This window comes from Bos mutus, chromosome 22 (assembly GCF_027580195.1).
Source record: "Bos mutus isolate GX-2022 chromosome 22, NWIPB_WYAK_1.1, whole genome shotgun sequence".
Lineage (NCBI taxonomy): Eukaryota > Metazoa > Chordata > Mammalia > Artiodactyla > Bovidae > Bos > Bos mutus.
This window is the reverse complement of record NC_091638.1, coordinates 6,480,724-6,508,196: the sequence shown is the minus strand read 5'-3', so window position 1 is coordinate 6,508,196 and position 27,473 is coordinate 6,480,724. Positions and strand designations below refer to the sequence as shown.

Below are 27,473 nucleotides of genomic sequence, written 5' to 3'. Positions count from 1 at the left end.
CTCCTCTTTTTGGATTTCCTTCCCATTTGCTGTCATTGTTCAGTTGCTAAGTTGTGTCCAACTCTTTTTGTGACCGCATGAACTGCAGCACGCCAGGCTTCCCTTCCTCACTCTCTCCCTGAGTTTGCTCAAACTCTGTAGGTCACCACAGAGCATTGAGGAGAGCTCCCTCTGCTATGCAGTAACTTCTCATGAGTTAACTGTTTTATACAGAGAAGTGTGTATGTATCTCCCAGTTCATCCCACTCTCCCTTTTCTCCCTTGGTACCCATACATTTGTTCTCTGTGTCTCTTTTTGCTTTGCATATAAGATCATCTATACCATTTTTCTAAATTCCACATATATGCATTAACATGAAATTTTAATTTTTCTGATTTACTTTGTATGATAGTCTCCATCCACATCTTTGCAAATAACCCAGTTCCATTCCTTTTCATGGCTGAGTAATATTCCATTGTATATATGTACCACGTCTTCATCTGTTCCTGTTGTTGGACACCTGGGTTGCTCCCATATCCTGGCTATTGTAAATAGTGCTGCAATGAGCATTGGGGTTCATGTGTCTTTTTGAATTATGGTTTTCTCTGGGTATATGCCCAAGAGTGGGATTGCTGGGTCATATGGTAGCTCTGTTTTAGTTTTTTTTAAGGACCCTCCATACTGTTCTCCATAGTGGCTATACTAATTTACATTCCCACCAACAGTGTAAGAGGGTTCCCTTTCCTCCACACCCTCTCCGACATTTATTGTTTGTAGACTTTTTGGTGGTGGCCATTCTGACTGGTTTGAGATGATACTTCATTGTGGTTTTGATTTGCATTTCTCTAGTAATTAGTGATGCTGAGCATCTTTTCATGTGTTTGTTGGCTATCTGTATGTCGTCTTTAGAGAAATGTTGATTTTGGTTTGTGTCCATTTTTTGCCTGGGTTTTTTTTTTTTTTTTTATTGAACTGCATGAGCTGTTTATGTATTTTGGAGATTATTCCTTTGTCCATTGCTTTGTTTGCAAATATTTTCTCCCAGTCTGAGGGTTGTCTTTTCATCTTGTTTATGGTTTTCTTTGCTGTATAAAGGCTTTTAAGTTTAATTAGGTCCCATTTGTTTATATTTGTTTTTATTTCCATTACTCTAGGAGGTGGGTCATAGATGGATCTTGCTGTGATTTACGTCAGAGTGTTCTGCCTGTATTTTCCTCTAAGAGCTTTATAGTGTCTGTCCTTACATTTAGGTCTTTAATCCATTTTGAGTTTATTTTTGTGTATGGTATTAGGGAGTCTTCTAATTTCATTCTTTTACATGTAGCTGTCCAGTTTTCCCAGCACCACTTATTGAAGAGACTGTCTTTTCTCCTTTGTAAGTTCTTGCCTCCTTTGTTATAAATCCGGTGACCACAGGTGCCCAGATTTATCTCTGAACTTTCTGTCCAGTTGCATGGATCTATATTTCTGTGTTTGTGCCAGTACCATGCTGTTGTAATGACTGTAGCTTTGTAGTATAGCCTGACGTCACAGGGCCTGATTCCTCCAGCTCCACTTTTCTTTCTCATGATTGTGTTGGCTATTTGGGCTCTTCTGTGTTTCCATAAAATGGTAAAATTTTATGTCACTGGTAATTTGATGAGGATTGTATTGAATCTGTAGATTGCTTTGGGTAGTATAATCATTTTCACAATATTGATTCTTCCAATCCAAGAACATGGTATATTTCTCCATCTGTTTGTGCCATCTTTGATTTCTTTCATCAGTACCTTGTAGTTTTCTGCATACAGGTCTTTTGCTTCCTTAGGTAGGTACATTCCTAGGTATTTTATTCTTTTTGTTACAGTGGTAAATGGGATAGTGTCCTTAATTTCTCTTTCTGATCTTTCCTTGTTAGTGTATAGGAATGTGAGATTTTTCTGTGTATTAGTTTTGTGTCTCACAGCTTCACTAAATTCACTGATTAGCTCTAGTGGTTTTCTGGTAGATCGTAAGGATTTCCTATGTATAGTATCGTGTCATCTGCAAATAGTGACAGTTTTACTTCTTTTCCAGTTTGGATCCTTTTTAATTCTTTTTCCTCTTTGATTGCTGTTACTAGGACTTCCAAAACTATGTTGAATAATAGTGGTGAGAGTGGATGCCCTTATCTTGTTCCTGATATTAGAGGAAATGCTTTTAGTTTTTCACCACTGAGAATGTTTACTGTGGGTTTATCATATATGACTTTTATTATGTTGAGGTAGGTTTCCTTATTGCCCACTTCCTGGAGAGAATTTTGTCAAAAGCTTTTTCTGCATCTATTGAGATGATCATATGCTTTTTATTCTTCAATTTGTTAATATGGTGTATCACTGATTGATTTGCATATATTGAATCCTTGCATCTCTGGATAAATCCCACTTGATCATCATGTATGATTCCTTTAATGTATTGCTGGATTCATTTTATGACCTAAATCAAATCCCTTATGACTATACAGTGGAAGTGACAAATAGATTCAAGGGATTAGATCCGATAGACAAGAGAGCCTGAAGAACTATGGATGGAGGTTCGTAACATTGTACAGGAGGCAGTGATCAATACCATCCCTAAGAAAAATAAAGGCAAAAAGGCAAAATGGTTGTCTGAGGAGGCCTTACAAACAGCTATGAAAAGAAGAGAAGTGAAAGACAAAGGAGAAAAGGAAAGATACACCCAACTGAATGCAGAGTTCCAAAGAATGGCAAGGAGAGATAGGAAAGCCTTCCTCTGTGATCAATGCAAAGAAATAGAGGAAAATAATAGAATGGGAAAGACTAGAGATCTCTTCAAGAAAATTAGAGATACCAAGGGAACTTTTCATGCAAAGATGGACTCAATAAAGGACAGAAATGGTATGGACCTAACAGAGGCAGAAGATATTAAGAAGACGTGGCAAGAATACACAGAGGAACTGTACAAAAAGATCTTCATGACCCAGATAATCATGATGCTGTGATTACTCACCTAGAACCAGATATCCTGGAATGCGAAATCAAGTGGGCCTTAGGAAGCATCACTATGAACAAAGCTAGGGGAGTTGATGAAATTCCAGTTGAGCTATTTCAAATCCTGAAAGATGATGCTGTGAAAGTGCTGCACTCAATATGCCAGCCAATTTGGAAAACTCAGCAGTGGCCAGAGGACTGGAAAAGGTCAGTTTTCATTCCAATCCCAAAGAAAGGCAATGCCAAAGAATGCTCAAACTACTACACAATTGCACTCTGCTCACATGCTAGCAAAGTAATGCTCAAAATTCTCCAAGCCAGGCTTCAACAGTACATGAACCATGAACTTCAGATGTTCAAGCTGGATTTAGAAAAGGCAGAGGAACCAGAGATCAAATTGCCTACATTAGTTGGCTCATCAAAAAAGCAAGAGAGTTCCAGAAAAACATCTACTTCTGTTTTATTGACTATACCAAAGCCTTTGAGTCTGTGGATCACAACAAACTGTGGAAAATTCTTCAAGAGATGGAATACCAGACCACCTGCCTCCTAAGAAATCTGTATGCAGGTCAGGAAGCAACAGTTAGAACTGGACATGGAACAACAGACTAGTTCCAAATCGGGAAAACAGTGTGTCAAGGCTGTATGTTGTCACCCTGCTTATTTAACTTATATGCAGAGTATATCATGAGAAACACGGATGGATGAAGCACAAGCTGGAATCAAGATTGCAGGAGAAATATCAATAACCTCAGATATGCAGATGACACCACCCATGTGGCAGAAAGTGAAGAAGAACTAAAGAGCCTCTTGATGAAAGTGAAAGAAGATAGTGAAAAAGTTGACTTAAATAACTCAACATTTAGGAAACGAAGATCATGGCATCTGGTCCTATCACTTCATGACAAATGGATGGGAAACAATGGGAACAGTGATAGAGTTTATTTTTTTGGGATCCAGAATCACTGCAATGGTGACTGCAGCCATAAAATTAAAAGACACTTGCTCCTTGGAAGAAAAGTTATGACGAACCTAGACAGCTTATTAAAAAGCAGAGACATTACCTTCCCAACAAAGGTCCATCTAGTCAAAGCTATGGTTTTTCCAGTGGTCATGTATGGATGTGAGAGTTGGACTGTAAAGAAAGCTGAGCACCGAAGAATTGATGCCCTTGGACTGTGGTGTTAGAGAAGACTCTTGAGAGTCCTTTAGAAAGCAAGGAGATCCAACCTGTCCATCCTAAAGGAAATCAGTCCTGAATATTCATTGGAAGGACTGATGCTGAAGCTGAAACTCCAATATTTTGGCCACCTGATGCGAAGAACTGACTCTTCTGAAAAGACCCTGATGCTGGGAAAGATTGAAGGCAGGAGGAGAAGGGGATGACAGCAGATGAGATGGCTGGATGGCATCACTGACTCAATGGACAGGAGTTTGAGTAAGCTCTGGGAGTTGGTAATGGACAGGGAAGCCTGGCATGCTGCAGTCCATGGGATCACAAAGAGTCGGACACGACTGAGCGACTGAACTGAACTGATTGTTGGGTTCAGTTTCTTGTATTTTGTTGAGGATTTTTGTGTCTATGTTCATCAGTGATATTGACCTGTGGTTTTCTTAGTTGGTAAATTGTTGAAGGGAAGTGATATATGGGATATTAAGGTTCGGTGGAGTTAGTATGGAAAGGAAAAATAGATTTTTTTTTGAGGAAAACGAAGCCAAATATACATTTCCTTTTTATTTCTATTTAAAATAAATATATATATGTATTTTTTTCTTTAATTGAATCTGAATGGAAACCTCTCAGGATAGAAACAGGAGGGCATGGCATCTCCCTAGCAAGTGCGCTCTGCACCCTTCAGCTCATCTGTCCTGGGGATTCCTAGCCTGACATTGTCAGCCTGCAGAGTTCAGTTTTGCTTGCTTGCCAATTGATTTACAGTGGCCACAAGCGCCTTTGAGAATCTCATGGAAGCAAAGGACTCTTTTCTCGGGAGTAAAATGCTTGCAGGCATAAATAACTCTGTCACTGAATCCATTTTGTGGGCACCAGGCCTCCTCAGGAGCCCAGTGAGAAGGCCTCTTAGAGTTCATGGATTCCAGAACCTTCTGTCTTGCAGGATTCTGTGAGCTATTTTTACCATTCAGTTTCATCAAAAAAAAAAAAAAAAAAAAAGTTTATTGATTTGGCTGCACTCCCTCTTCATTGCCACACGTGGAATTCTCCGTATGCTGTGGCATGTGAGCTCTTACTTGTGGCAGGTAGGATTTAGTTCCCCAAGCATGGATCCAACCCAGGGCCCCTGCATCTGGAGTGTGGAGTCTTAGCCACTGGACCACCAGGGGAGTCCCTCTTTTTACCACTTTAAAACCCCTAACTGAAGCCGAGCAATTGTCTATGTTTCTTTGCTCTTGGCTGGGCTTAGATGAGCATTTGCTGGGTGCTCTGGCTTTCTTACATGGACACGCCGGTGACAGCAAGGAATCCATGCTGAGCAAGGTGGGGTTCCTTAGCGTGAAAGCTTGAGAACCACTAGCCTGAGTGCCTCCTTTGTCTTCACTGGCCTCATCTCACCCTTTTCAGAATCTTGTTTGTCTGGACAGCCCTGACTCCAGTACTCAACAGTATGGTTTTATCTATTATGATGGTTCTGTATGAACATGTTGTATCTTCTCTGTTCATTCTTAGAATCCTTAGGGAGCTGTGTCTCTTGCCCCTTTCGTCTCCTCCATGGGACTTGGCACCCTCTAGGCCAGTGGGCTTATTATTAATATTTTTTTGGTTATCAGTGTTTTTTCTTTAATTGAAGTACAGTTGGTTTACAGTGTTAATCTCTGCTGTACAGCAAAGTGGCTCAGTTATATATTAACATGTTCTTCCACGCTCTTTTCCATTATGGTTTATCACAGGATATTGAATATAGTTCCCTTGTTGTTTATCCATCCTGTCCATAATAGCGCGTATCTGCGAATCCCAAACTCCCCCTGCATCCCTCCTCCCACCCCCGCCCGCCCGGGCAACCACCGCTCTGTTCTCTGAGTCTGTGAGCCTGTTTCCTAGATATGTTCGCTTGTGCCCTGTTCTAGATTCCACATGAGAGGGTTAGTGGGCTTACTCTGTCGCAGCCACCGTTTTCTCCAGGGTGGGGGCAGGAGGGGTGTGTCTGGCCAAAGTGTCCATGCTTTGTCAGCAGGGGGCAGCATTGGAGAGGGTAAAAATGGTCAGAGCTCTTCAGATTCACCAGTGACAAAGCTGGGGAAGTTGTTAATAAATGCAGCTCTGTTAGAATCTAGCCTGTACTGAAGTTTGAAGCAATACTTTAACTTTTCTTTTACTAGAGGAAATGGCGTCTTTTAGATAAGTAGTTTTATTTGTTCTTTTGTTGGCCCATGCCACGTGGTGTGAGATCTCAGTTCCCTGACCCGGGATGGAACCTGCGTCCCCTGCAGCGTGAAGTCTTAACCACTGGACCACCAGGGAAGTCTCACTTTTTTGTTTCTTGTTGCTTTGGAGTAGGGTGGAGGGTAACCTATACAGTCAGAAGCATGAGTATCTCTTCATGCCAAGGGCTACCTTTGCTCCTACTATTGCTACTACATGTACACGAAAACTGAAAATCGCTCGGTCATGTCTGACTCTTTGTGATCCCATGGACTATACAGTCCATGGAATTCTCCAGGCCAGAATACTGGAGTGGGTAGCCATTCCCTTCTCCAGGGGATCTTCCCAACCCAGGGATCGAATCCAGGTCTCCCACATCACAGGCGGATTCTTTACCAGCTGAGCTACCAGGGAAGCCCATGAAAGTAAAGTCAGTTGATCCCTAGGATGAAATATGTGTTTACATTGAAGCTGTGGAAAGAATTACAGCCTGTTTATTTTACAGTTGGGAAACTGGAGGTAAAATATGAAGAGTCGCTAATACTGTACAATTTCTAAAAGATTAGGTTAAAGCCGGTAAATTAACAGTACACAGGTCGGCCTAGAGGGAGATAGTTATCTCAAACTATCTGAACTGAAGAAAAAAATGCATTTTTCCTTCTGTAAATGCCCAGTTTTGCCTAAATTAGGCAGCCCCAGCTACTGACACAAACACAGCGGAGGCAGAGCATTTTTACTGTGAAAGCACAAGTCTGGAAACTGAAGCAGTGGCGCAAACCTGGGGATGCATTTAGACAGAGCACCATCGAAAACTAGCCAGGTGCTGAGGACACACGGCCGTGGGGCTGCCCCCTTGACCTCAAGAACTTAAAGGAGCTTCCCTGGTGGTCCAGTGGCTAAAACTCTGAGCTCCCAGTGCAGGGGATCTGGGTTCGATCCCTGGTCAGGAAACTAGATCCCACATGCTGCAGTGAAGATCAAAGATCCTGCGTGCTGCAGCTGAAACCTGACACAGCTAAATAAATATATATTTTAAAATAAAGAAATAGATAAACCCCCTTTAACCTGGGGGGTCCTATTGACCTTGCATTATGAGATGGTGTCACAGATAAGAGAGCGCTTGGGGGTGAGGTCTGCGCTCAGTTGGAGATGGGTTTTTATCATACGCCTTTGAAGGAGTTAGTAAACGTCTAGAACCCTCCAGGAATCTGTGCAGGTGAGACAGTCATGTCGCGCATGCATTAAGTGTAGGGCAGCACCTCAGCATTGAATTAAGTGTTTTGGATGAAAGCGTTGACTGCTGTTCCAGTTGAGATGTACATTTTCCTGTGAAGTGAGTTTTTAGGGGATTTGTAAATAGTGTACATCCTTGTATCATGCATATCACAATCTTATACCACAATCAGGGAGAAGTGAGTCCAGGGGAGAGCCCGTTCTGAAGGGGAGGTCCATGCGTGCAGGGCTGTGGCGTCACATGGCATCATTCTTTACATCCCCCGCATCTGCTGATTGGACGAGGATGGTCATCTGGTCCACGGCCAGATTCACTTTCTCTTGAATCTGAATGAGGAGAGACGAGAAGCCAGCCATGTGAGATGGGGTCAGTGTGACTCCAGGGGCTCTCCTGGGATGAGTCCAAGTGCAGGAAGTTTTCAGCTGAGCAGGAGGAGTGAGAGAAGGTGCAGACCTCAGAGCCCAGGGTGACCGGAGGGATACAGAAGGGAAACTGTGATGTTGCCGCAGAGGATGGTCCTTTCTGGTAGATACTGGGCACCTCTACCCTGTATCCAACCAGTGGGTTCCCTTCTCCTTGAACTAATATGGGTGCATTTCTGCTCCTTGCTACTAAAGGCTCTCTATGACCATGCTCGCCAGACCTGAGAGGCACGTGAGCAGAGGGTGAAACCTTGTCCCTTGACCACTGCAGTTCTCTGACATGATGTTGTCGGTAAACAGTTCACCCGCTCCTGTTTGTCCCCAGAACTGGCATGGTGCCTCCTTCCCGTGTCCATTCTGAAGGCTCATGGCTGTCAATTAGAAGGTGTTTAGACCTTTTCTTCACGTGGATGCGTCTCAAATCCTCACCTTCTGTTGTGCCTGTGGGGGGAGAACGCTACTCTCAGGAGATGCCTGGGTGTTCCCCTTCATCTCTTCATTCACTCATTCTTTCCACTAGTATTTTTTTTGCCTGAGGTTTGCCAGAACTTTCCTAGATGTTAGAGAAACAGCAGTGAACAAAAGAGCCAAGGTCCTCATCCTCATGGAGATCAGAGCTCCCTAAGAGCCAGAGAGAGGAGTCAACTAATAACATAGCACCTTACTTAGATACAACCATGATGTGTTCTATGGCGATGAGCACTGTGAGCTTTCTGGAGATGGTGGAAGGCTACCTGGTGAAACCAACCTCTAAGATGAGGTCATAAGAAAGAGAATCTCCCACCAGGAGACACACTGTTGGTGAGAAGATAAATTGGTGCAGCCACTATGGAGAACACGATGGAGTTTCCTCAGAAAAAAAAAAAAAAGTAAAAATAAAGCTACCATATGATCCTGAAATCCTCCTCTTGGACATATATCTGGAGAAAGCCATAATTTGAAAATACACACGCACCCAATGTTCATAGCAGCACTGTTTACAACAGCCAGGACATGGAAGCAACCTAGATGTCCATCACCAAATAAATGGATAAGATATGGTACAATGAAATACTACTCAGCCATAAAAAAGAATGAAATAATGCCTTTTGCAGCAACACAGATGAATCTTGAGGTAATCCTTCTGAGTGAAGTAAGTCAGGCAGAGAAAGACAAATACTATATGATATTACTTATATGTGCAATCTTAAAGAAAATGATACGAGTGAACTAATTCACAAAACAAATAGACTCACAGACATAGAAAACAAACTATGGTTACCAAAGGGGAAATGTGAGGGGGAGGGATAAATTATGAATTTGGAATGAACAGATACACACTATTATATAAAATAAAGAACACTGTAGCACAGGGAACTACATTCAGTGTCTTGCAATGACCTTATAATGGAAAAGAATCTGAAAAAGTATATAAATACGTATAACCAAATCATTTTTCTGTACACCTGAAGCATTGTAAATCAACTATACTTCAAAAAAAAAAAAGACAATCGGGAAACCAACATTTCGTGGTGGAGGCTAGAGCCCCCTCAGGTAGGGCTTTGTTTTTCCCAGGGACGTGCAGATTAATTTAGAGGCTGTAAGAAACGTGGGGCAGTCGTGTGCCTGGAGATAGACGCCTCATGTGCAATTAAAGCGTCCTGCTGCCCCTGTCCTCCGGGCTGTAGCTCCAACATTGCAGGATGCAGAGGGCAATGACCGTTATCCTTCAGGCAGAAGGAGCAGCTCCAGATGAGGGTCACTTGAGGGGAGTTCTCAGACTTGCTGGAGGGCCTTGCCAGCGGGTCCACACTTCCTGAACCCATGTCACTGTGTCCTTCCTTCCCGCCCTGTTCTCTCAATTCCCCTTCTCCCCTCTCCTCCTGCCTTTTCTCCTCCCTCCCTCCTTCCTCCTGTCACTGCCCTCTTCCTTCCTTCTCTTCCTTTCCCCCATCCATCCTTCCACCTTCCCGCTCTTCCTTTCCTCCCTCCCTCCTTCCCATCCATTCGTCCATCTGTCCGTCCATCGGCATTCGTCAGGTATCTCCTGTGAATGGAGTCCTCTGATGAATGAGATGCCATATGGTCGTGGATTAAGTGATCAATCTCATCCGTACGCTCGGAATCTCAAGACGGGCAGGTATGGAAATGATTGCAAATTTGCCTTTGTGTGTTTATTCCTGTTAAGAGTGGCCGTGGACTACACACTCTTCCACTTCCTTAAAAAGTGGGTGCCAGAGTCGTGAGGAAGAGTGGGGAAGGAGTAAAAATGGATCCAGGCCCGTTCATCTCCATGACATGAAAGCCATTTCCAGGCAGGCACCTGTGAGGGGTGTCGGCTCTTTAGTAAAGCATAATGTATGTTGTCATATTCTGGCTCGTATTTTAGCACTTTGGGGATTACATTGTGAGCTGTTGTGTGCAGGAATTGTGTCCTCTCTTTAGAATGGTGGCTGCAATGTCACTTACCCAGTGGGGATACAATTAATATTAATTACTGGTGGCTCATCCCTTACCATAATTTCTCTTCCAGAAAATGAAAGCAGACTCCTGATAAATGCATTTCTCTCTCCAGAGTTTCATATGTCAGGGCTCAGATGCTATAAAGGATTTGCCTGGAGGCGTGAAGTTCTTGTCCAATTTTTCCCCCTCTTTCAAGTGCCCTTTGGAGAAACATTTCTTTCCTGAAAGTTGTTGACAATAGTGAAATTAATTTTAGCTAGAAAAGAGCTGTGTTGTCATGTTCTTGTCTGCTGGTTTGGGTAGATGATTGAACTAAAAACAACTATTAAGTTTTAAAAAAAGAAGCAGGCTTTTTAGTAGGTAGAGCGGTGGCCCAGTCTGAGATAAGTATATGCTACCATCCTGAAGTCTGATATAGATATCTGTTGGCTTCCCCCCCACCCCCAGGAATTCTTAGAACAACTTTCTCTCCCCCACATAAAAGGATTTCCCCAAATGAAGACTGAATACTTCAGAAACTTAGAGGTTCTTTGAGATAGGTTGAGCATGGATATGGAATATGAGTGTAAACAAAGGTAGAGCAGACTCCATTAATTTCATACTCATTGATGTTTGGTTGTAAGGTTTCATTCTGCAAGAGATAGAAACCTGGTTCACCAGCCAGCAACGGCTGAGAAATGGTGGGTCAACTGGAAGGCTGACGGTGTGGATCTGTAAAGTGGCATTTTAGGTTTTGGTTTTTACATGGGTGTGGGTGTGGGTGTGTGTGTGTGTATCTTTAAACATGATGTATATTTAAGTTTCTGATGAGAGGACTTCTGCGTGCAACTTCACACCACTTGCAGGATACATGCTTACGCTTTGTTGTTGAGGCTTTGTTTATGAATCACGATTTCTTTTCTGGGGGTTTTACCCAGGAAGAGTATGTGGTCTAACTTGTTCTACTTCAGGTCAGTGGAGTTGCATCTAATTTCTTTCAGGCAGAAGGCCACGCCATGAGAGTGTGTGTGTGTGTCTGTACACGTGCGTGCATGTGCTGTGATCATGAGATGTCTAGAGCATTGCCATTCTGTGCGCCTCCTGGGAGTGAGGCAGACAGGCAGAGAATTTTGGCTTCGGGACAGGGGACTTCAGTGCTCACATCTCCAGCTGCATGGGTCATGACTTGGGTCCCAGGGTGGCGTACCACAACGACCAGCCTGCCTGGTGAGCAAGGCAGAGGCAGAGGTGAGAGGCGATGAGTGTAGGAGCACTTTGTACACTGTTCACCTTCCCCTTGACCTGGAGGTGAAATGACCCTGGGCCTATTTCATGTTACTGCCTGTGACCAGCGTGGCTTCTGTACTGCAAGTAGGTGGAGAGGTTGAGAAAGAGCAGTGTGGGAAAGCCAGGAGCTGCTTTCTGCTTTCCTCTTCAGCTCAGAGGCTGGATCCACATCAGATGCAGGGCCTCGGCGAGCTTGGCAAAGGTGCACAGTCCTTCCCTTATCTGGTGGGTCCTGGGAGCAGAGCAGGCAGCTGGACAGGGTTTAGGGTCAGGCATTATTTCCTATTGTTTCCTTATCCTTGACTTTTTAGAAGAGAACTATAGCTGCTTCATGAGCTTTCTTTACGAGTTTTTTAAAAAATTTATTTTTGGCTGTGCTGGGTCTTCATCGCTGTGAGAGGGCTTTCTCTAGTTGCGGTGAGCGGGGGCTGCTCTCTTGCGGAGGGGCTCGGGCTTCTCATCGTGATGCCTCTCTTGTGTGGGCTGTAGTCACACGGCCCTAGTTGCCCTGGGTCATGTGGAATCTTCCCGGACAAGGATTGAACCTGTGTCGCCTGCACTGTCAGGCAGACTCTCAACCACTGGACCACCAGGAGGTCCCTCTTCTGAGTTTTCTGAATCCCTGGATTCTCCTGGTCATCCTTCCCCTCCCTTCCCAGGGCTGTGTGTAACTTTCCATCCATTGCTGGGACCATCTTGTCTTCCGCCCTACTGGAGTGCCCACCCAGCATCCACATGGCTGATTCCACTCTCACCAAGGAAACATGCTCCCTGGACTCCCTTTCATCTTATTTTGCTTGAATTTTCTTGACTGGATGTGGAAACTGCTTTTCTGTTCAAAATATTTGACATATGTGTATATGTCATGGTGTAAATTTAAAGTGCATCTCCTGTTAATTTGATACATGTGTATGGGGTAATAGCATTGCCATTGTAGCAATATTTAGCACCTCTGTCATGTTACATAATTACCCTTTCTTTTTAGTGCTTGGAATAATTAAGTTCTAGTCACTTAGCAAGGTTGATTATGGTACAATATTATTGTCTATATTCATTATACTGTACATTAGGTCTCTTGGGCTTATTTACTATTCATTGCTGGATGTGGAAATTCCTTAACGTTTTTTGAAACCCCAGATTATTCAGGAACATGGGCAGTGGATTAAAGCAAAAAAAGAAAACCCAAAACACTGGTTTTAGCTTCGGGGGGTTCTTTTTTTTTTGGTCTACGGAAGGCAATGGCACCCCACTCCAGTACTCTTGCCTGGAAAATCCCATGGACGGAGGAGCCTGGTAGGCTGCAGTCCATGGGGTCGCTAGGAGTTGGACACAACTGAGCGACTTCACTTTCACTTTTCACTTTCACGTATTGGAGAAGGAAATGGCAACCCACTCCAGTGTTCTTGCCTGGAGAATCCCAGGGACGGGGGAGCCTGGTGGGCTGCAGTCTCTGGGGTTGCACAGAGTCAGACACAACTGAAGCGACTTAGCAGCAGCAGCAATTGGTTATGAGAAAAAGGAGATTTTTAGAGACTGTCGAGGAAGAAGACAGCTCATACACTGCTGAGAATACACAGGGTTTTTGGCTGCACTGGATCTTCACTGGTGTGTGGGCTTCATAACTCCACAGCATGTAGGATCTTAGTTCCCTGACCAGGGACTGAACTTCATCCCCTGCACTGCTAGGAGGATTCTAGCTAGGTGGGAGCCTGATGGGCTGCCGTCTATGGGGTCGCACAGAGTTGGACACGACTGAAGCGACTTAGCAGAGCAGCAGAGCAGATGGAATTTAAAAAGCAGTATTATTATTATTTTTTAAATATAAATGTATTTATTTTAATTGGAGGCTGATTACTTTACAGTACGGTAGTGGTTCTGCTGTACACTGACATGAATCCGCCACGGGTGCACATGTGCTCCCCGTCCTGAGGCCCTGCCCCTCCCTCCCCGCCCCCTCCCTCTGGGTCAGCCCAGTGCACCGGCACTGCTCTGTGTGTCAGCTTACTGATCTGTCCTCTGAATCATCCAATCTCTTGACTCATCTGCTGTATTTTTCATGTCAGTTATTGTATTCCTCCATTATAATCAGTTCTTTTTTATACTTATTGCCTGTTTGTGGAGTTCTCACTCTGTTCTTGTTGTTGTTGTTGTTGTTTAATTTTATTTTATTTTTAAACTTTACATAATTGTATTAGTTTTGCCAAATATCAAAATGAATCCACCACAGGTATACATGTGTTCCCCATCCTGAACCCTCCTCCCTCCTCCCTCCCCCCCCATACCATCCCTCTGGGTCGTCCCAGTGCACTAGCCCCAAGCATCCAGTATCGTGCATCGAACCTGGACTGGCATCTCAAAAAAAAAAAAAAGCAGTATTATGGTATGCAACCCCTTTTGTAAAAAGTCAAAGAACACATTTGTACATCAAAATGTTGTAAGTATATTTGCCTAAATTTTAAAGTTTATTTCTCTATGTGTTATGGGTAAATGTTTTTCCTGGATAAGTATGGCTTTTGTTAAAAAAAAAAAAAGATATTTATAAGAAAAGCAGTGGGTGGATCTCCCACCAGAGCCCCGTCTTGGCCTTTGTGCCGGGGAGGCCAGCCTTGTACGCCTTCACTGCACCTAGCACCCTGTCGGGGCCGTGTCTGTGCGAGGGAGGCAGGAGCTGTCAAGCAATGAGGGATGAATGAGACAATTATTTCCTGACCCCTTACCTTCTACTCACAGTCCTGTTGGCCTGTTTCTTTGACAGCAAGAGATGATTCCTTTTATACCTGGCACCCCTCATTGTCAACTTGGTAACATTCAGTGCAAACACATAGAATTCAAAAAAGTAATGCTTTTAACCTGTGTATCACCATCTTCCGTTACCTTTTTTAAAAAGTTGGAGTATAATTGCTTCACATAATGTGTTAGTTTCTGCTGTACAGTGAAATGTATCAGCTGTATGTATGCATATATTCCCTCCCTCTTGAACATCCTCCACTCCACCCCCACCCACGCCATCCCTCTAGGTCATCACAGCACCAGGCTGAGCTCCCAGTGCTAGACAGCAGCTTCCCACCAGCTCTCCTTTCTATACACGGTAGCGTATGTGTCAGTGATGCTCCCCCAGTTCAGCCCACCCTCTCCTACCTCTGCACGTCTGTTCTCGGCTTCTGCCTTCCTGCCCTGCAAATAGGTCCATTTGTACCATTTTTCTAGATTCCTCATTCTGAAAATGCATTCTCGATCTCACGTTTCCTTTAGTAAAAATCCCTTGAGAAAACACGAGGGTAACATTGCATGCAAGGAGCCTCTGCTCCAGAGCCAGGGTTGACGTTGCCTTTGGAATGAAAAGCTCTTCCACGGGGTAGCCACTAAATTAAGACATCTGTGATGTATCAGCTTCCTGGGGCTGCAGTAACAAAGAACCACAAACTGGCTGCTTTGTCTCCTGCTGCTGGTCCAGGCATTGGCAGGTTGGTGCCTTGGAGGGTCTGATCCAGGTCTCCCACGGCTTCTCTCATTCACCCTCTGTGTGTGTCTTTGTCATAATTTCCCTGTTTTATAAGGACACTATATTGGACTAGGACCCACTGTAATGACTGGATTTTAACCTGATGACCTCTGTAAAAAAAAAAAAGAGAGAGACTTTTTCACTGCTATGAATGATTGCAGCAAGGATTGAAACTCCTGGGTAACATCCAATCATATTAATAATTTCCTTCCTGAGAAAAATGTGATCGGAATCATGCACATGTGGAAGCAAGCTGGAGCCCTTCCTGGCAGGCCCTGGACGGGGCTCCTCAGGCTTTTGCTGCTGCTGCCGCTGCGGTTCAGTCACTAAGTCACGTCCGACTTTTTGCGACCCCATGAACTGCCGCAGAACTGCCGCTGAGTGTCCCCTAATCTCAGCCTTGCTCTTGGCCTTTCCGAGAGTTGGTTGTTCAACACCTTTAATCTTCAAGAAACTCCTGTATTTTTCTAATACATGTTTTATTGAGGTATAGTTAATTTACAATGTTATATTAGTTTCAGGTGTACAGCACAGCAATTCAGTCTTTTTATAGATTATAATTCAAAGTTTTTACTAAATAACGGCTATACTTCCCCTTGCAGAAATGTTACATTTATGCTATGAGAGTTATGATGGCAACATACTAAGTTGGGAGAGACACAGTTCAACCCATAACAATGTATTTTCCTCCTATTGAAAAAAATCTCATTAGTTTGAAATTTTTCAAACATAAAAACATTAGGGACGGCAATATTAAACCTCCATGTCACTATCAACAGCTTTAGCATCTCCCAACCCAGTATCATTTCATACTGTCTCTGCCTTCAACCCCCAGTGGCGTATTTTGAAGTAACTGTCAGCCGTAAGAAATGATGCATTCCACGTGGTAAAATTAGATCTAAAGATCCTGATAGATAAATTAACATTGCATGTGTGTGTGTGTGTAAATTGGGAGAGTCAGAGCAATACCAGAATGTTAGGGCCTATGTCTGGGAAGTAGGATTTCAGGTAATGTTTACTTCCCTTTTTAGAACTATATTTACTGTGTAATTTTGTTGGGACAGTGGTTGAGGGAGTAAGTCAGCCTTTTTTTTAATGAGAAAAACAGATACTAGGTGTCTCCAGGTGGTGAGAAGGCTGGGCTGAGTCACTGTAGTTGTTTTCTGAGGCAAAAGGGCTATTTTGCTTTCAGAATATGAGAAGGAAAGAGGAGGAAGTACATCAGCTTGTGCCTCGTAGTGAAGAGGCCCCTGAGGAGGAGAGTGAGGGCTGCCACTCCAGATGAAGCTGTGTGACCTCAGCACAGATCCCCAGCCTCTCTGAACCCAGGTTTCCTGCCTGAAAAATGGTTTTGATTTTGAATCTACAGTCATAGATTCCTTTGGCCATGAATACTATGATCTCGTAGTTCTTTTTTTAAAATTGAAGTATAGTTGATTTACAATGCTGTGTTAATTTCCTCTGTACAGCATGGTGACTCAGTTATGCATGTGTATACACATTCTTTTTTATACTCTTTTGCATTATGGTTTATCTGAGGATATTAGGTACAGTTTTCTGTACAGGAGGACCTTGTTTATCCACCCTATAGATAACAGTTTGCACCTGCTAACCCCAGACTCACAGTCCTGTGCCCTTTGGCAAGCACAGGTCTGTTCTCCATGCCCGTGATTCTGTGTCTGTTTCATTTGTAGGTTCATTCGTGTCGTATTTTAGATTCTACGTACAAATGGTAGCATGCGGTGTTTGTCTTTCTGACTTATTTCACTTCGTTACGATCGTCTCTGGTTGCATCCATGTGGCTACAGATGGCATGATTTGGTTCTTGTATGTGGCTGAGAAGTAGTCCATTGTATGTATGTGCCACATCGTTTTTATTTATCTGTCATGGATATTGAGGTGGTTTCTATGTTTTGGCCATTGTGAATAGTGCTGTTGTGAGGGCAGGGGTGCATGTATTTTTTTGAATTAGAGTTTTGTCCAAATACGTGCCCCAGGGTGGGATTGCTGTATCCTTTGGTGATTCTGTTTTCACTTTTCTGAAGAGCTTCCACACTGTTCTCCACAGTGGCTGCACCAACTCACATTCCTGCCGATGCTGTAGCAGGGCTCCCTTTTCTCCATACCTTCTCTACCACTGGTTCTTTGTAGACTTTTAAATGATGGGCATTCTGACTGCTGTGAGGTGGTACCTTACTGAAGTTTTGATTTCCATTTCTCTAATAACTAGTGATGTGGGGCATCTTCCCATGTGCCTATTGGCCATCTGTATGTCTTCTTTGGAGAAATGTCTATTAAGGTTTTCTGCCCATTTTTTGATTGCATTGTTTTCTGTTTATGATGTTATAGTTCTGGAACATTATGGGTTTGTCTTATTTATTTTTGACAGTGCTGGTTCTTCGTTGTTGTGCGGGCTTTTCTCTGGTTGTGGTGGGTGGGGGAGACTCTGTAGTTGCGTTGCACGGGCTTCTCATTGGGGGGCTTCTCTTGTTGTGGAGCATGGGCTCTAGGTTCCTGGGGGCTTCAGCAGTCACGGTGCGCGGGCTCAGTAGTTGAGTACGTGGACTCTGTTGCGTAGGCTCAGTAGTTCTGGTACATGGGCTTTGTTGTTCCGTGGATGTGGGATCCTCTTGGATTAGGGATCGAACCCACGTCTCCTTATGCCCAAAGGCATAAAAGTGATTTCAGGCCTGAGGCTCCCCTCGCTGACCCAGAGCCCAGGGCAAGGGGGATCCTGCCAAAACAGGCACCTGTCCTCTGTCCGGAAGGCCTGGGCTCTCAGGCCAACCAGCAGGGACCAGTGGAGGCCTTGGACAGGAGGCAAACCAAGCAGATCAAAGTAGCAACATTAAGGCTTTGAAATTAGATCACCATTGAAGCCACAGCCATAAAAGTAGGCAAGGGCTTGTGTGCTCAATCCAGGCATATGACTGCCTCCTAAAAAATTCACACAGGACATGGAGTCTCCTACCATGGTAGCCAAGATGTCTGAGATTGGCTCGAAAATCACTTCTCGCTCCAAGAGCCAACAAAAGTACACCTTGAATGAAAAGAGAATTATCTGACATCTAAACCGAGATGTTAAATGCTGAGCACAGCCTCAGCCATCTGTTTACACTTGGACCCTGCCTGCCTTCAAGCTGCAGGGGCCAAGCTAAGCACAGAGACCCCGTGGTCTACAAAACCTTTAATATTTATTCTCTGACCTTTTATAGAAGTTTGCTGACATGTGCAGTCGGGCATGAAACACCTAATGGTCCATTTGGGGGAGATCTTTCCTTCTTTTTCCCATTTTTTAATTTCCCTTGGTTTGTAATATAGAATAATATAGTCTTTACCTTGGTTTCTCCATTCTCTACCTACGTTTTGTCGTTTTGTTCTTCCTCATCATTGTCACCTCATCTGTGTAGCCGGCAGCCTCGCCCCATTGGAGAGGGACCTGATTTCCTCCTGCTCATCTTTGTTCCTTACTGTCACCATCACCCTCCTGCCCCTACCGAGCAGTGAGGGTCTGATGATCTGCCTCCGTGGAGTTTTCTTTGTCTGCTCACCTGATGATCCTGGAGGGAGAGCTGGGAGTCCATAAGATGTTTAGGACTAGCCTACGTGGGGTTATGCCTGGGACCATGGAGAGCCGTGCAAGGGGACCCAGAACCCTGCCTCAAGGAGGCTCTCGGCTGGTTAGCATTCCAGTAGATGTGTCAAGAGCCAGAAGGACAGACAAGAGTACAGGAGGCTGGTTGAGAGGGAAGTGAGTCAGCAAGAAGGACAAAATTGTTCAGGTGAGCCCAGGAGTGACTGTGTTCCCAACTCTGCACCTGGGAGAAAGGCTGGAGAGGTGGGAATGTCACTGTTCAGGCGTCACTACTGCCCTCTGGTGGCAAAGCAAAGGGGCTTTATGGTTCACACTGTGGGGGAAACAAACTTCCAGGGGGCGGTGCCTCCCGGCCGCAGGGGCGGTGTCAGAGTCAAGTGGGATGGGATGAACTGGGACATGCGGATTGATTCGCATACTCTACTGACACTATGTGTAGAATAGATAACTAATGAGAACGTACTGTACACCACGGGGAGCTCTGCTCAGTGCTCCGTGGTGACCTACATGAGAAGGAAATCTAAAAAAAAAAGAGAGAGGGCTATATGTATACATACAGCTGATTCACTTTGCTGTACAGCAGAAACTAACACAGCATTATAAAGCAACTATACTCCAATGAAATTTTTTTTTTTTTTTTAAAAATCTGGGAATTAGAAATTTGGTTGACAAAACAGAGACTTGACAGGGATCAAGGAACAGTGGCTTAGGACTGGCAGAAACAGCAAGGTGAGGATGTTGAGGCAAGGCAGGCAGTGAGTTTTAGGGGCATGCTGTATGTTGCTGGATATTTTAGGAGACTTCTGTAATGAGCTGTGGAGTCATGTCTGGGTGGGGAGTCTGAAATACTAAAGTAATGCTACTGAAGGTAGTTGAATAGTAAATCCATGTTAATGGAGATGGCAAGCTAGTTAGTAGGTTAGTTAGTTTGGGTTCTAAGGTCTTTGGAGCCTGGCTTGTAAGCCTGGGTGATGACTTTGGCCAAGTGAAAAAAAATTGCCCTAAGGTGGTCAAGGACTGATCCGTGACCCAGACATAAGACTTAGCAGGGGCTCTGGGGTTCCATCAGGCTGAGGAGAAATGCCAAAGCAAGGCCACCTCGAGGTTGACATTGAATTGTTTGCTCTCCTCCCAAGCAGGACAGATTGAATTGCTGAAGGCCCCGGGTTGTCTGGGAGCCCAGGAGGTTCTGCCAACAAGGCTGGCAGCTCTGGTGACATTAGGTTAAGAAAGCCATGCGTGAGGCTGATGCTTTGGTTACCGATGGATGGATGAGTGACGAGCTGGTGTTTGTTGATGTCTGACCTGTCAGGACGGGACCATTCTGGCTCCCCTCCAAACCTACACCAAGCTTTGCAGGTCAGAACAGTCTAAAGTGATCGAGGCTAGTGTAGCCAGTGCTTCTCCGGTCCTCCTTTAGCTAGATCTCTTCTTGTTGAGCTGATGTCATTGGGGTTCGGTCTTTGTCTTTAGCTTTGGTTTCAGCTTCACTGAAAGAGAACAATACAATCTGCAGCCACTGACTTTCTTTGCATTAACCTACACTTTGATTTTGCAGAGCATATGCCATTGTTTGCACCATGAGGAATGGATCATAGCGTTTCCGCTTCCCTATGAAATTGGACTTGACCTACGGTTAATCTATTTTAGAACCTCGGAGTTGATGTGTTCAGGGAGTAGATCTCTGAAATTTGACGAGGGTCCTGTTTGCACCCATGTTACGAGGTGTGATGCCCTGACTGTAGAAATGAAATGCCAGCAAGAAATGAAACGTGTGCCTTTTGTTCGCCCTGGTCTTCAAACACCATGCATGGTTCATATTGTGCTTCAGAAGAAGTGTTTAGGGACTTCCTGGTTGATCCAGTGACTTAAGGCTGGACTTCCAATGCAGGGGCACTGGCTTGATACCTGGGGAACTAAGATCCTGCATGCCTCATGGAGCAGCCAAAGAATAAAATAAAGAAGCGTTCAGAAACCTGATTTGAAATACATGTAATTTGTGGTTCAGGCTGTTCCAAGGCTGGTGGCCGTCACTGACCACGCTTCGTTCTTGTGTTGAGGTTGTGGGAACCTGCGGGTCAGAGTGAGCCGCTTAGAGACTTGGTGTCGCATACAGCTTTGTGACATCTTCTCAAATGTGCCCTTCATTAAAATCAGATATGAGAATGGTTAAAACTTGTTCTTCCCAAGTCTGATGGGAGGTTCTTCTCAGGACCTCTCAATCTGAGGAATGTTTGGACAGCAATAACCATGATACATCAGCGTGAGGCTGGCAGTCCTGCGTTGCTTGCAGAGTTCATTCAGTTCCTTTTGGAGCCTGATGATGCTAATAGAAAGTGAAGGTTGGCATCAGTTGTGTCTGTAAAGACTAAAGTTCTGTTTCACATCACATGGAAAAGGGAGAGAAAATGAATCACTAGGCATCTACTTAACATGTCGAGCACTGTGCTGGGATCATTTTACTTTCAGTGCTCCGTTTACCAGAAGGATGCTGAAGTCCATCCAGTGCCTGGTCACTGGCATGTCTTTAGTGCAGGGTGACTCAGGGGGGGTGCTACTGGCATTTTTGAGCAGGAAAGTTCTTGAGTGGGCTGTGGCCTGACTTGTGGGGCATGTGGCACCCCCGCCCCCTCCCACTCAGCACCAGCTGTTCTGCAGTCACTGTAACTGACAAATCCACCCACCGCCAGTCCTGGCGTCCCCTCCAGGTGGCCATCCTGTCTCTAGCGCTGGCAATAGCTCTCAATAAACACTGTCAGATATTTTCCAGAGAGTAGGTATGTGCCACCCATCTCTGGGTGCGTGCCTCTCTTGTAATAGCGTAGGAGATGCGGGGAGTCAGCTTTGTGTTTATTGACTTTTAGCTGTACTGGGTTTTCGTTGCTGCACATGGGCTTTCTCTAGTTGCAGCGAGAGGGATACTCTCTAGCTGTGGTGTGCAGGCTTCTCATTGCAGTGGTTTCTCTTGTTGCAGAGCACGAGCTTGAGATGCTCAGGCTCAGTAGCTGTGGCTCAAAGGGTCTAGAGTGAGCGCTCAGTAGCTGTGGTGCTTGAGCTTAGCAGCTCCACAGCCTGTAGGATCTTAGTCCTGTCTGACAAGGGATTGAACCAGTGTCCCCTGAACTTGCAATTGGATTCTTAACCACTGAACCACCGGGGGGCGGTCCACAATTTTGTGTCTTTTTTACCTGAGATTTGCATCATATTTTATGCTTGTGAAATAATTATTTATCCTATGCTATATAATTGGAATATAGTTCTTTTTGTTGATTAAAAATGAGTATATTCCAAATACTATATAGAACATAGATAATCCCCAAGGACCTACTGTATAGCACAGGGAACCCTGTTCAGTGTTCTGTGGTGACCTATATGGGAAAAGAATCTGAAAAAGAATGGATATATGTGTAGATTCATAAGTGAATCATTCTGCAGTACACCTAAAACTACCACAATACTGTGAATCAGTTATAGTCCAAGACAAAATAAAAGTTAAAAAATGAGTGGATTCCATAGTTAATAGCTTCATTTTACTTACCTTTTCTCTTAAGCATTATGACATCCTCTGTAATAGTCAAGAACATATGATTTACATTCTGGTGTTATATTTTCTTCTTCTCTTTCAACACATCACTTTTGGAGACAAGTTTTTATGGTAGGAATTTACAGAAATGCTGACTACGACAAGTAGCTCGAAGTCAACTTCTCCCTAAATGTTAGCAGTTCTCCATAGAGTTGACTGTCAATGAGTATGTAAACATTTTATCTTTTTGAGGTTAAATTTAACCATTTTCTTGGCAAACTTAAACTGGTAGCAGAGTTATTATTTTTCCTGAATCTTCAGCTGTGTTGTCCTAATTGACTGAGATGATTCCTGCAGACTCTGTGTCATAAATGGATTCTTTTGCACCTCAGTGAAAAGAAAGGGACCCTGGGGGTTCATTCATTCATTCAACAGATAGTTGCTTGGGATCCGTCAGTGAATCACACAGATAGAATGGTTCCTGCTTTCATGCTAGTACCGATGATTTTAAATTATGTGGTGCAGGAAGCTTTCCCAAGAAGGCAGCTCTTCAGCAAAGACCTGAAGAAGGAACGAATTCTTACTGAGCCCCTATTATGCCTCAGGTACTGTTTGAGGCGCCAGAATGGCTAGCTATAACCTCTGTAATCAGCAGAAAATAACTTACATGGCCAGAGGATAAGCATGTAATATGTTTAATGTCACTATTTAAAAAAATCTTTTTGAAGTAACAGCACTAATTTTGGTTAAGTAGGATTGCAATGGGCAAACTATGTGTTTTTAAGGCGATGACTACACTGATAGGAAATAGGAGATATTGTCTTCAAAAGAAAATAGAAAGAGAAGCCCAAGTATGGGATGGGTTTTGTGTCCAGGTTCAGCGGTCCTTGCAGAGGTATGGCTTCTCCCCGGGTGGTGGCATCATGATGGTCACAAGGATCCTCCTGGGGATGATGGTGACGAAGCAGGAGCAACTGCTTTAGAATAAGGATGGCTTTTGTGGGAGCTGCTTGAAGAACAGTGAGAGTCCAGGGAGCAGGAGTTGGTCCCTACCTTGAATGCTGACCTGTGACCTCGGGCGGGCTGCCTTTGCTCCTCCACACATCAGCTCGACTGCTTATTTGCTGGCCATGCAATTTATGCTTATCATCTTGTTTAGCAAGATAAGGTATAAAAACAGGAGGAGGATGCACTTCACAAGATCACCAGTCAAGTCCTTTTCTAGTTCTCAGATTCCTTTCTCCTTGAGTTGTCCAAGGAAACACTGCTTGTCTGTAGCTTTTGAATTGAAGCCAGGCCACTATGGGGTTAACTGGTTTGTCACAGCGTTAGCTGTGGAGCAGGGCCGGCTCTTGAACTCCTGGTTTTTCTCCTCCTCTTGGCTCCCTACACACCTGGCGTTAAGGAAGTTGACGGCTCTCCTAGCATTTTAGGGGCGAGTGGGTTGGCACTGGTTCTGCTGTGTGTGTGGTCTCACCCCCACAAATGCTAGCCCCAGATTTCACTTTTATTTCCTGAACTTCAAGGAGGACCACCAAGGAGTTAGGGATGGACAGGGGATGGAAGCAAAGCAAGGAGTTAACCTTGCTCTGAGACAAAGCCAGGGGTGCCCATTGTCTCGGATAACCTTCCTGTGGTCCAAGGACCTTAAAGTTGATCACAAGACTTCTACTTTTAGGATATTTATTTTTACCTTCCAAAGATCTGTAAAAGATACACCTGGATGGCCTGCTGGTCCCCTTCAGGTCTAAAGTTCTAAAATTCTCTTGTGTGCAGAGCTGCAGAGGCCAAGTACCTTTGGGTAGATGGACCTGAATGGATTTTATCCCAGGCCTGCGGCATCCCAGGACGGATGTGCGCCAAGCATCCTCAGACTGCATCTTCATGCCACCGTAGTCTGGGTGGTGATGCCGTCTTGCACCACACTTTTTTTTCTTTTAATTAATTTATTTATTTTAATTGGAGGCTAATTACTTTACAGTATTGTAGTGGTTTTTGCCATACATTGACATGAATCAGCCATGGGTGTACATGTGTTCCCCATCCCATCCCATCCCTTAGGGTCATCCCAGTGCTCCTAAGCACCCTGTCTCATGCATCAAACCTGGACTGGTGGTCTATTTCACATATGGTAATATACATGTTTCAATGCTATTCTTTCAAATCATCCCACCCTTGCCTCCTCCCACAGAGTCCAAAAGACTGTTCTTGACATCTGTGTCTCTTTTGCTGTCTCACATATAGGGTCATCATTACCATCTTTCTAAATCCCATATATATGCATTAGTATACTGTATTGGTGTTTTTCTTTCTGACTGACTTCACTCTGTATAATAGGCTCCGGTTTCATCCACCTCATTAGAACTGATTCAAATGTATTCTTTTTAATAGCTGAGTAATACTCCATTGTGTATATGTACCACAGCTTTCTTCTCCATTCATCTGCTGATGGCATCTAGGTTGCTTCCATGTCCTGGCTATTGTAAACAGCTGCACCACACTTTGATCCACTCCCATGGCTTAAGCGCTGGCTCCCGGACGGTGGAAGTGAGGCCTTCCGACTCTCACCTCTGGCTGTCTCCCTTTTCCGCAGATGATGACCCAGGTGGAGGGGCAGCAGAAGAACCTGGTGCACGCCATCGAGTCTCTCCCGGGGTCTGGTCCCCTCACTGCCTTGGACCAGGACCTACTGCTCCTGAAAGCTACCTCCGCTGCCACCCTCAGCTGCCTCGGGGAGTGCCTGAGCCTGCTCCAGCAGAGCCTGCACCACGCCGGCCAGTCCAGCCACAGGCCAGGGGCCTCGGGTAAGACCTCCCCAGCGGCGGCGCGCCCGGGTCTGCGAGTGCGCGTGGTCTGGTGTACGCATGTGCCTGTTTGTCCGCCGTGACCTTCTTCCTTTAAATCGCTCCATCTCGCCTTTTATCCAAGTGCTTCTCCGTTTACCCCTTCTCCACCTCACTTGGGCTGTCTATATTTTTTTCATTTTGCCCGTTAGCAGTGTGCCATCCTGTCAACAATTTAACGTTTTCATGAATACTGTAGAACTCCTTTGAAACTTGCTAGCACTCAATTCTCCGTTGCCTTCTGTTTGTGAATTTTGCACTCAGTGCTATGTTTGCAAGATCCGTTGCTCTGCAGCGTCTGGTCTGCTCTTTCTAACTGTGCCTGTGGGGCGTGTCCTCCACACTCTCCCATGATGAGCAGCCGCCTTGCCTCCTGCTCTCTGCCCCGGGCCACCATGCCCTCCTCTTTCCTGTCTCCTCAGGGCCTGGTGTGAGATTTTCTCTGGGATACATAACAGAAGCATTTCTAGTTGTTTATCAAGAAGTTCAAGATAATAATAAACTCCCTGAAGAGGCGCCAGTCCTTTTGAGGGGAGGTTTCATCGATAAGCAGATAAAAAGATATTAGGGAAGATTAAATTAAATGATAAAGGTGAAAATGGCTTGAGATGGGTCATGTCATAGAGAATTATAAAGTATTAGAAGAGATGCACTGAAGCCTCACTGAGTTTTGTTGCCCAGGATTCAGTTAATTAACGAAGAATGAGGCAATTCAGGTGATGGGAGGCCAAGCCAGGTTATGATGAATGGTCTATATTTCACATTTCCTCCAGGTCCCCACTGCTCTCCTCTGTCACCAAGATTAAGGGGTGATGTTGGTTTCTCAGAGGCAGCTGTGGTGGTGGGGGGGGTGAGTTTCTTCTGTAGTACCCACCATCATTTACTAAGCTCTGATTCTATCAGTGTCTACCTTTTGCTGCACATTTTATGAAATCTTCACAAAGTGTGTATCATTATGCCCATCATGTGGGTGAGCTGAGGCTCAGAGCAGTTAAATGACCTGCCCGAAGCCACCCTGGTACCGCAAAGTCCAGGGGTGGGCTCTGCCCACTGTGGCAGGTGCCTGGGGTCCTTTGTTCAAACCAGAACGGACCACCCAGTAGACTCTGGATTCCCCAAACTGGAACTGGGGACACTGTCCTGCTCACATCTTCATTTTCTTAGGGCAGGTATTTGTAGTTTTTCTTTATTGTTTGGGAAATAGTTTGAGACTTCTAAAAAAGTTACAAGAATAGTATGAAAAATTCTCATCAATCTCCAAATTCTCCAAATGCTATTACGATGTTTGCCCCATATTCTCTGTATGTATAAGCCTATTATAATATTCTAGCCACTAAAGAGTAAGTTGCCGACAATATGTATCTTTACTTCCCTATACCTCAGTGTGAATTTCCTTAAAAAAAGGGCATTCTTCTCTGTAATAACAGTACAATGGTCCAAATCGAGAAATTAACATAAATACAGTCCTCTTCCTAATTTGCAGACCTTACTAAAATTTTTAAAAATTGTATTTGTTTATATTTTTGACTGCACTGGGTCTTCGTTGCTACGTGTGGGTTTTTTCTAGTTGTGACGAGCAGGGGTTACTCTCTAGTTGCGGTGCCTGCGCTTCTTGTTGCGGGGGCTTCTCTCGTTGTGGAGAACTGGCTCTAGGGCACACGGGCTTCGGTAGTTGTAGCTCTTGAACTCTGTAGAGTGTGGGCTCAGTAGATGTGTTGCATGGACTTAGTTGCCCCGTGGCATTGTCACCTTCCCTGACCAAGGACTGAACCCATGTCCCCTGTGTTGGCAGGCAGATTCTTAATCACTGAGCACCAGGGAAGTCCCGACTTTACGGAAGTTTCCCTTTGACTCTACCCGTGTCTTCTGTAACGAAAGAAAAAACATTCAGGTGCCAGATCTGGGCTTGGAAGAGGCGTGTGTGTCCAGGTGTAGAGTGAAGGCACTCCCTGTGCTTCTTCTCCTTGCTTTTTCCTTCTCTACTTGAAAATTGAGACTTCCTGACTTTCCCTGGTCTGGTTTGAGCCTCAGTGACTGCTTTAGGCATTGGGCACACCTCAGCATTAGACTGGGTGCTTCTCAAAGTTCCTAGAATTCTTCTTGCACCAGAACCTGCGTCTAGGCTCTGCGAACAAATGGGCTCATTCCAAGAAGGGGTGGCTAAGAAACTTGAACCATTTTCTTGTGCCTGAAATTCATGCCTTACCTTTTTCTTCAGGGTGACTTTCTACTAAATTTCGAATTTTCGTTCCAGATTTTCATTCTTTCTCAGGGGTTTTTAAGGGCTGGAAGGACAAAGCTTGAGGTCGAATTTCAGA

The 27,473-nt window shown here is 44.6% G+C and overlaps 1 protein-coding gene across 3 annotated transcripts in view; it reads left to right on the top strand.

Moving 5' to 3' along the window:
• Positions 1 to 27,473, top strand: part of OSBPL10 (oxysterol binding protein like 10) — a 340,081-nt gene that overhangs the window by 229,873 nt on the left and 82,735 nt on the right. For all 3 annotated transcript variants that reach the window (XM_070359885.1, XM_070359886.1, XM_070359887.1), the window contains one exon: positions 24,906 to 25,116. In XM_070359885.1, coding sequence (XP_070215986.1) covers positions 24,906 to 25,116 — 211 coding nt within the window. The remainder of the gene's footprint in view (positions 1 to 24,905; positions 25,117 to 27,473) is intronic.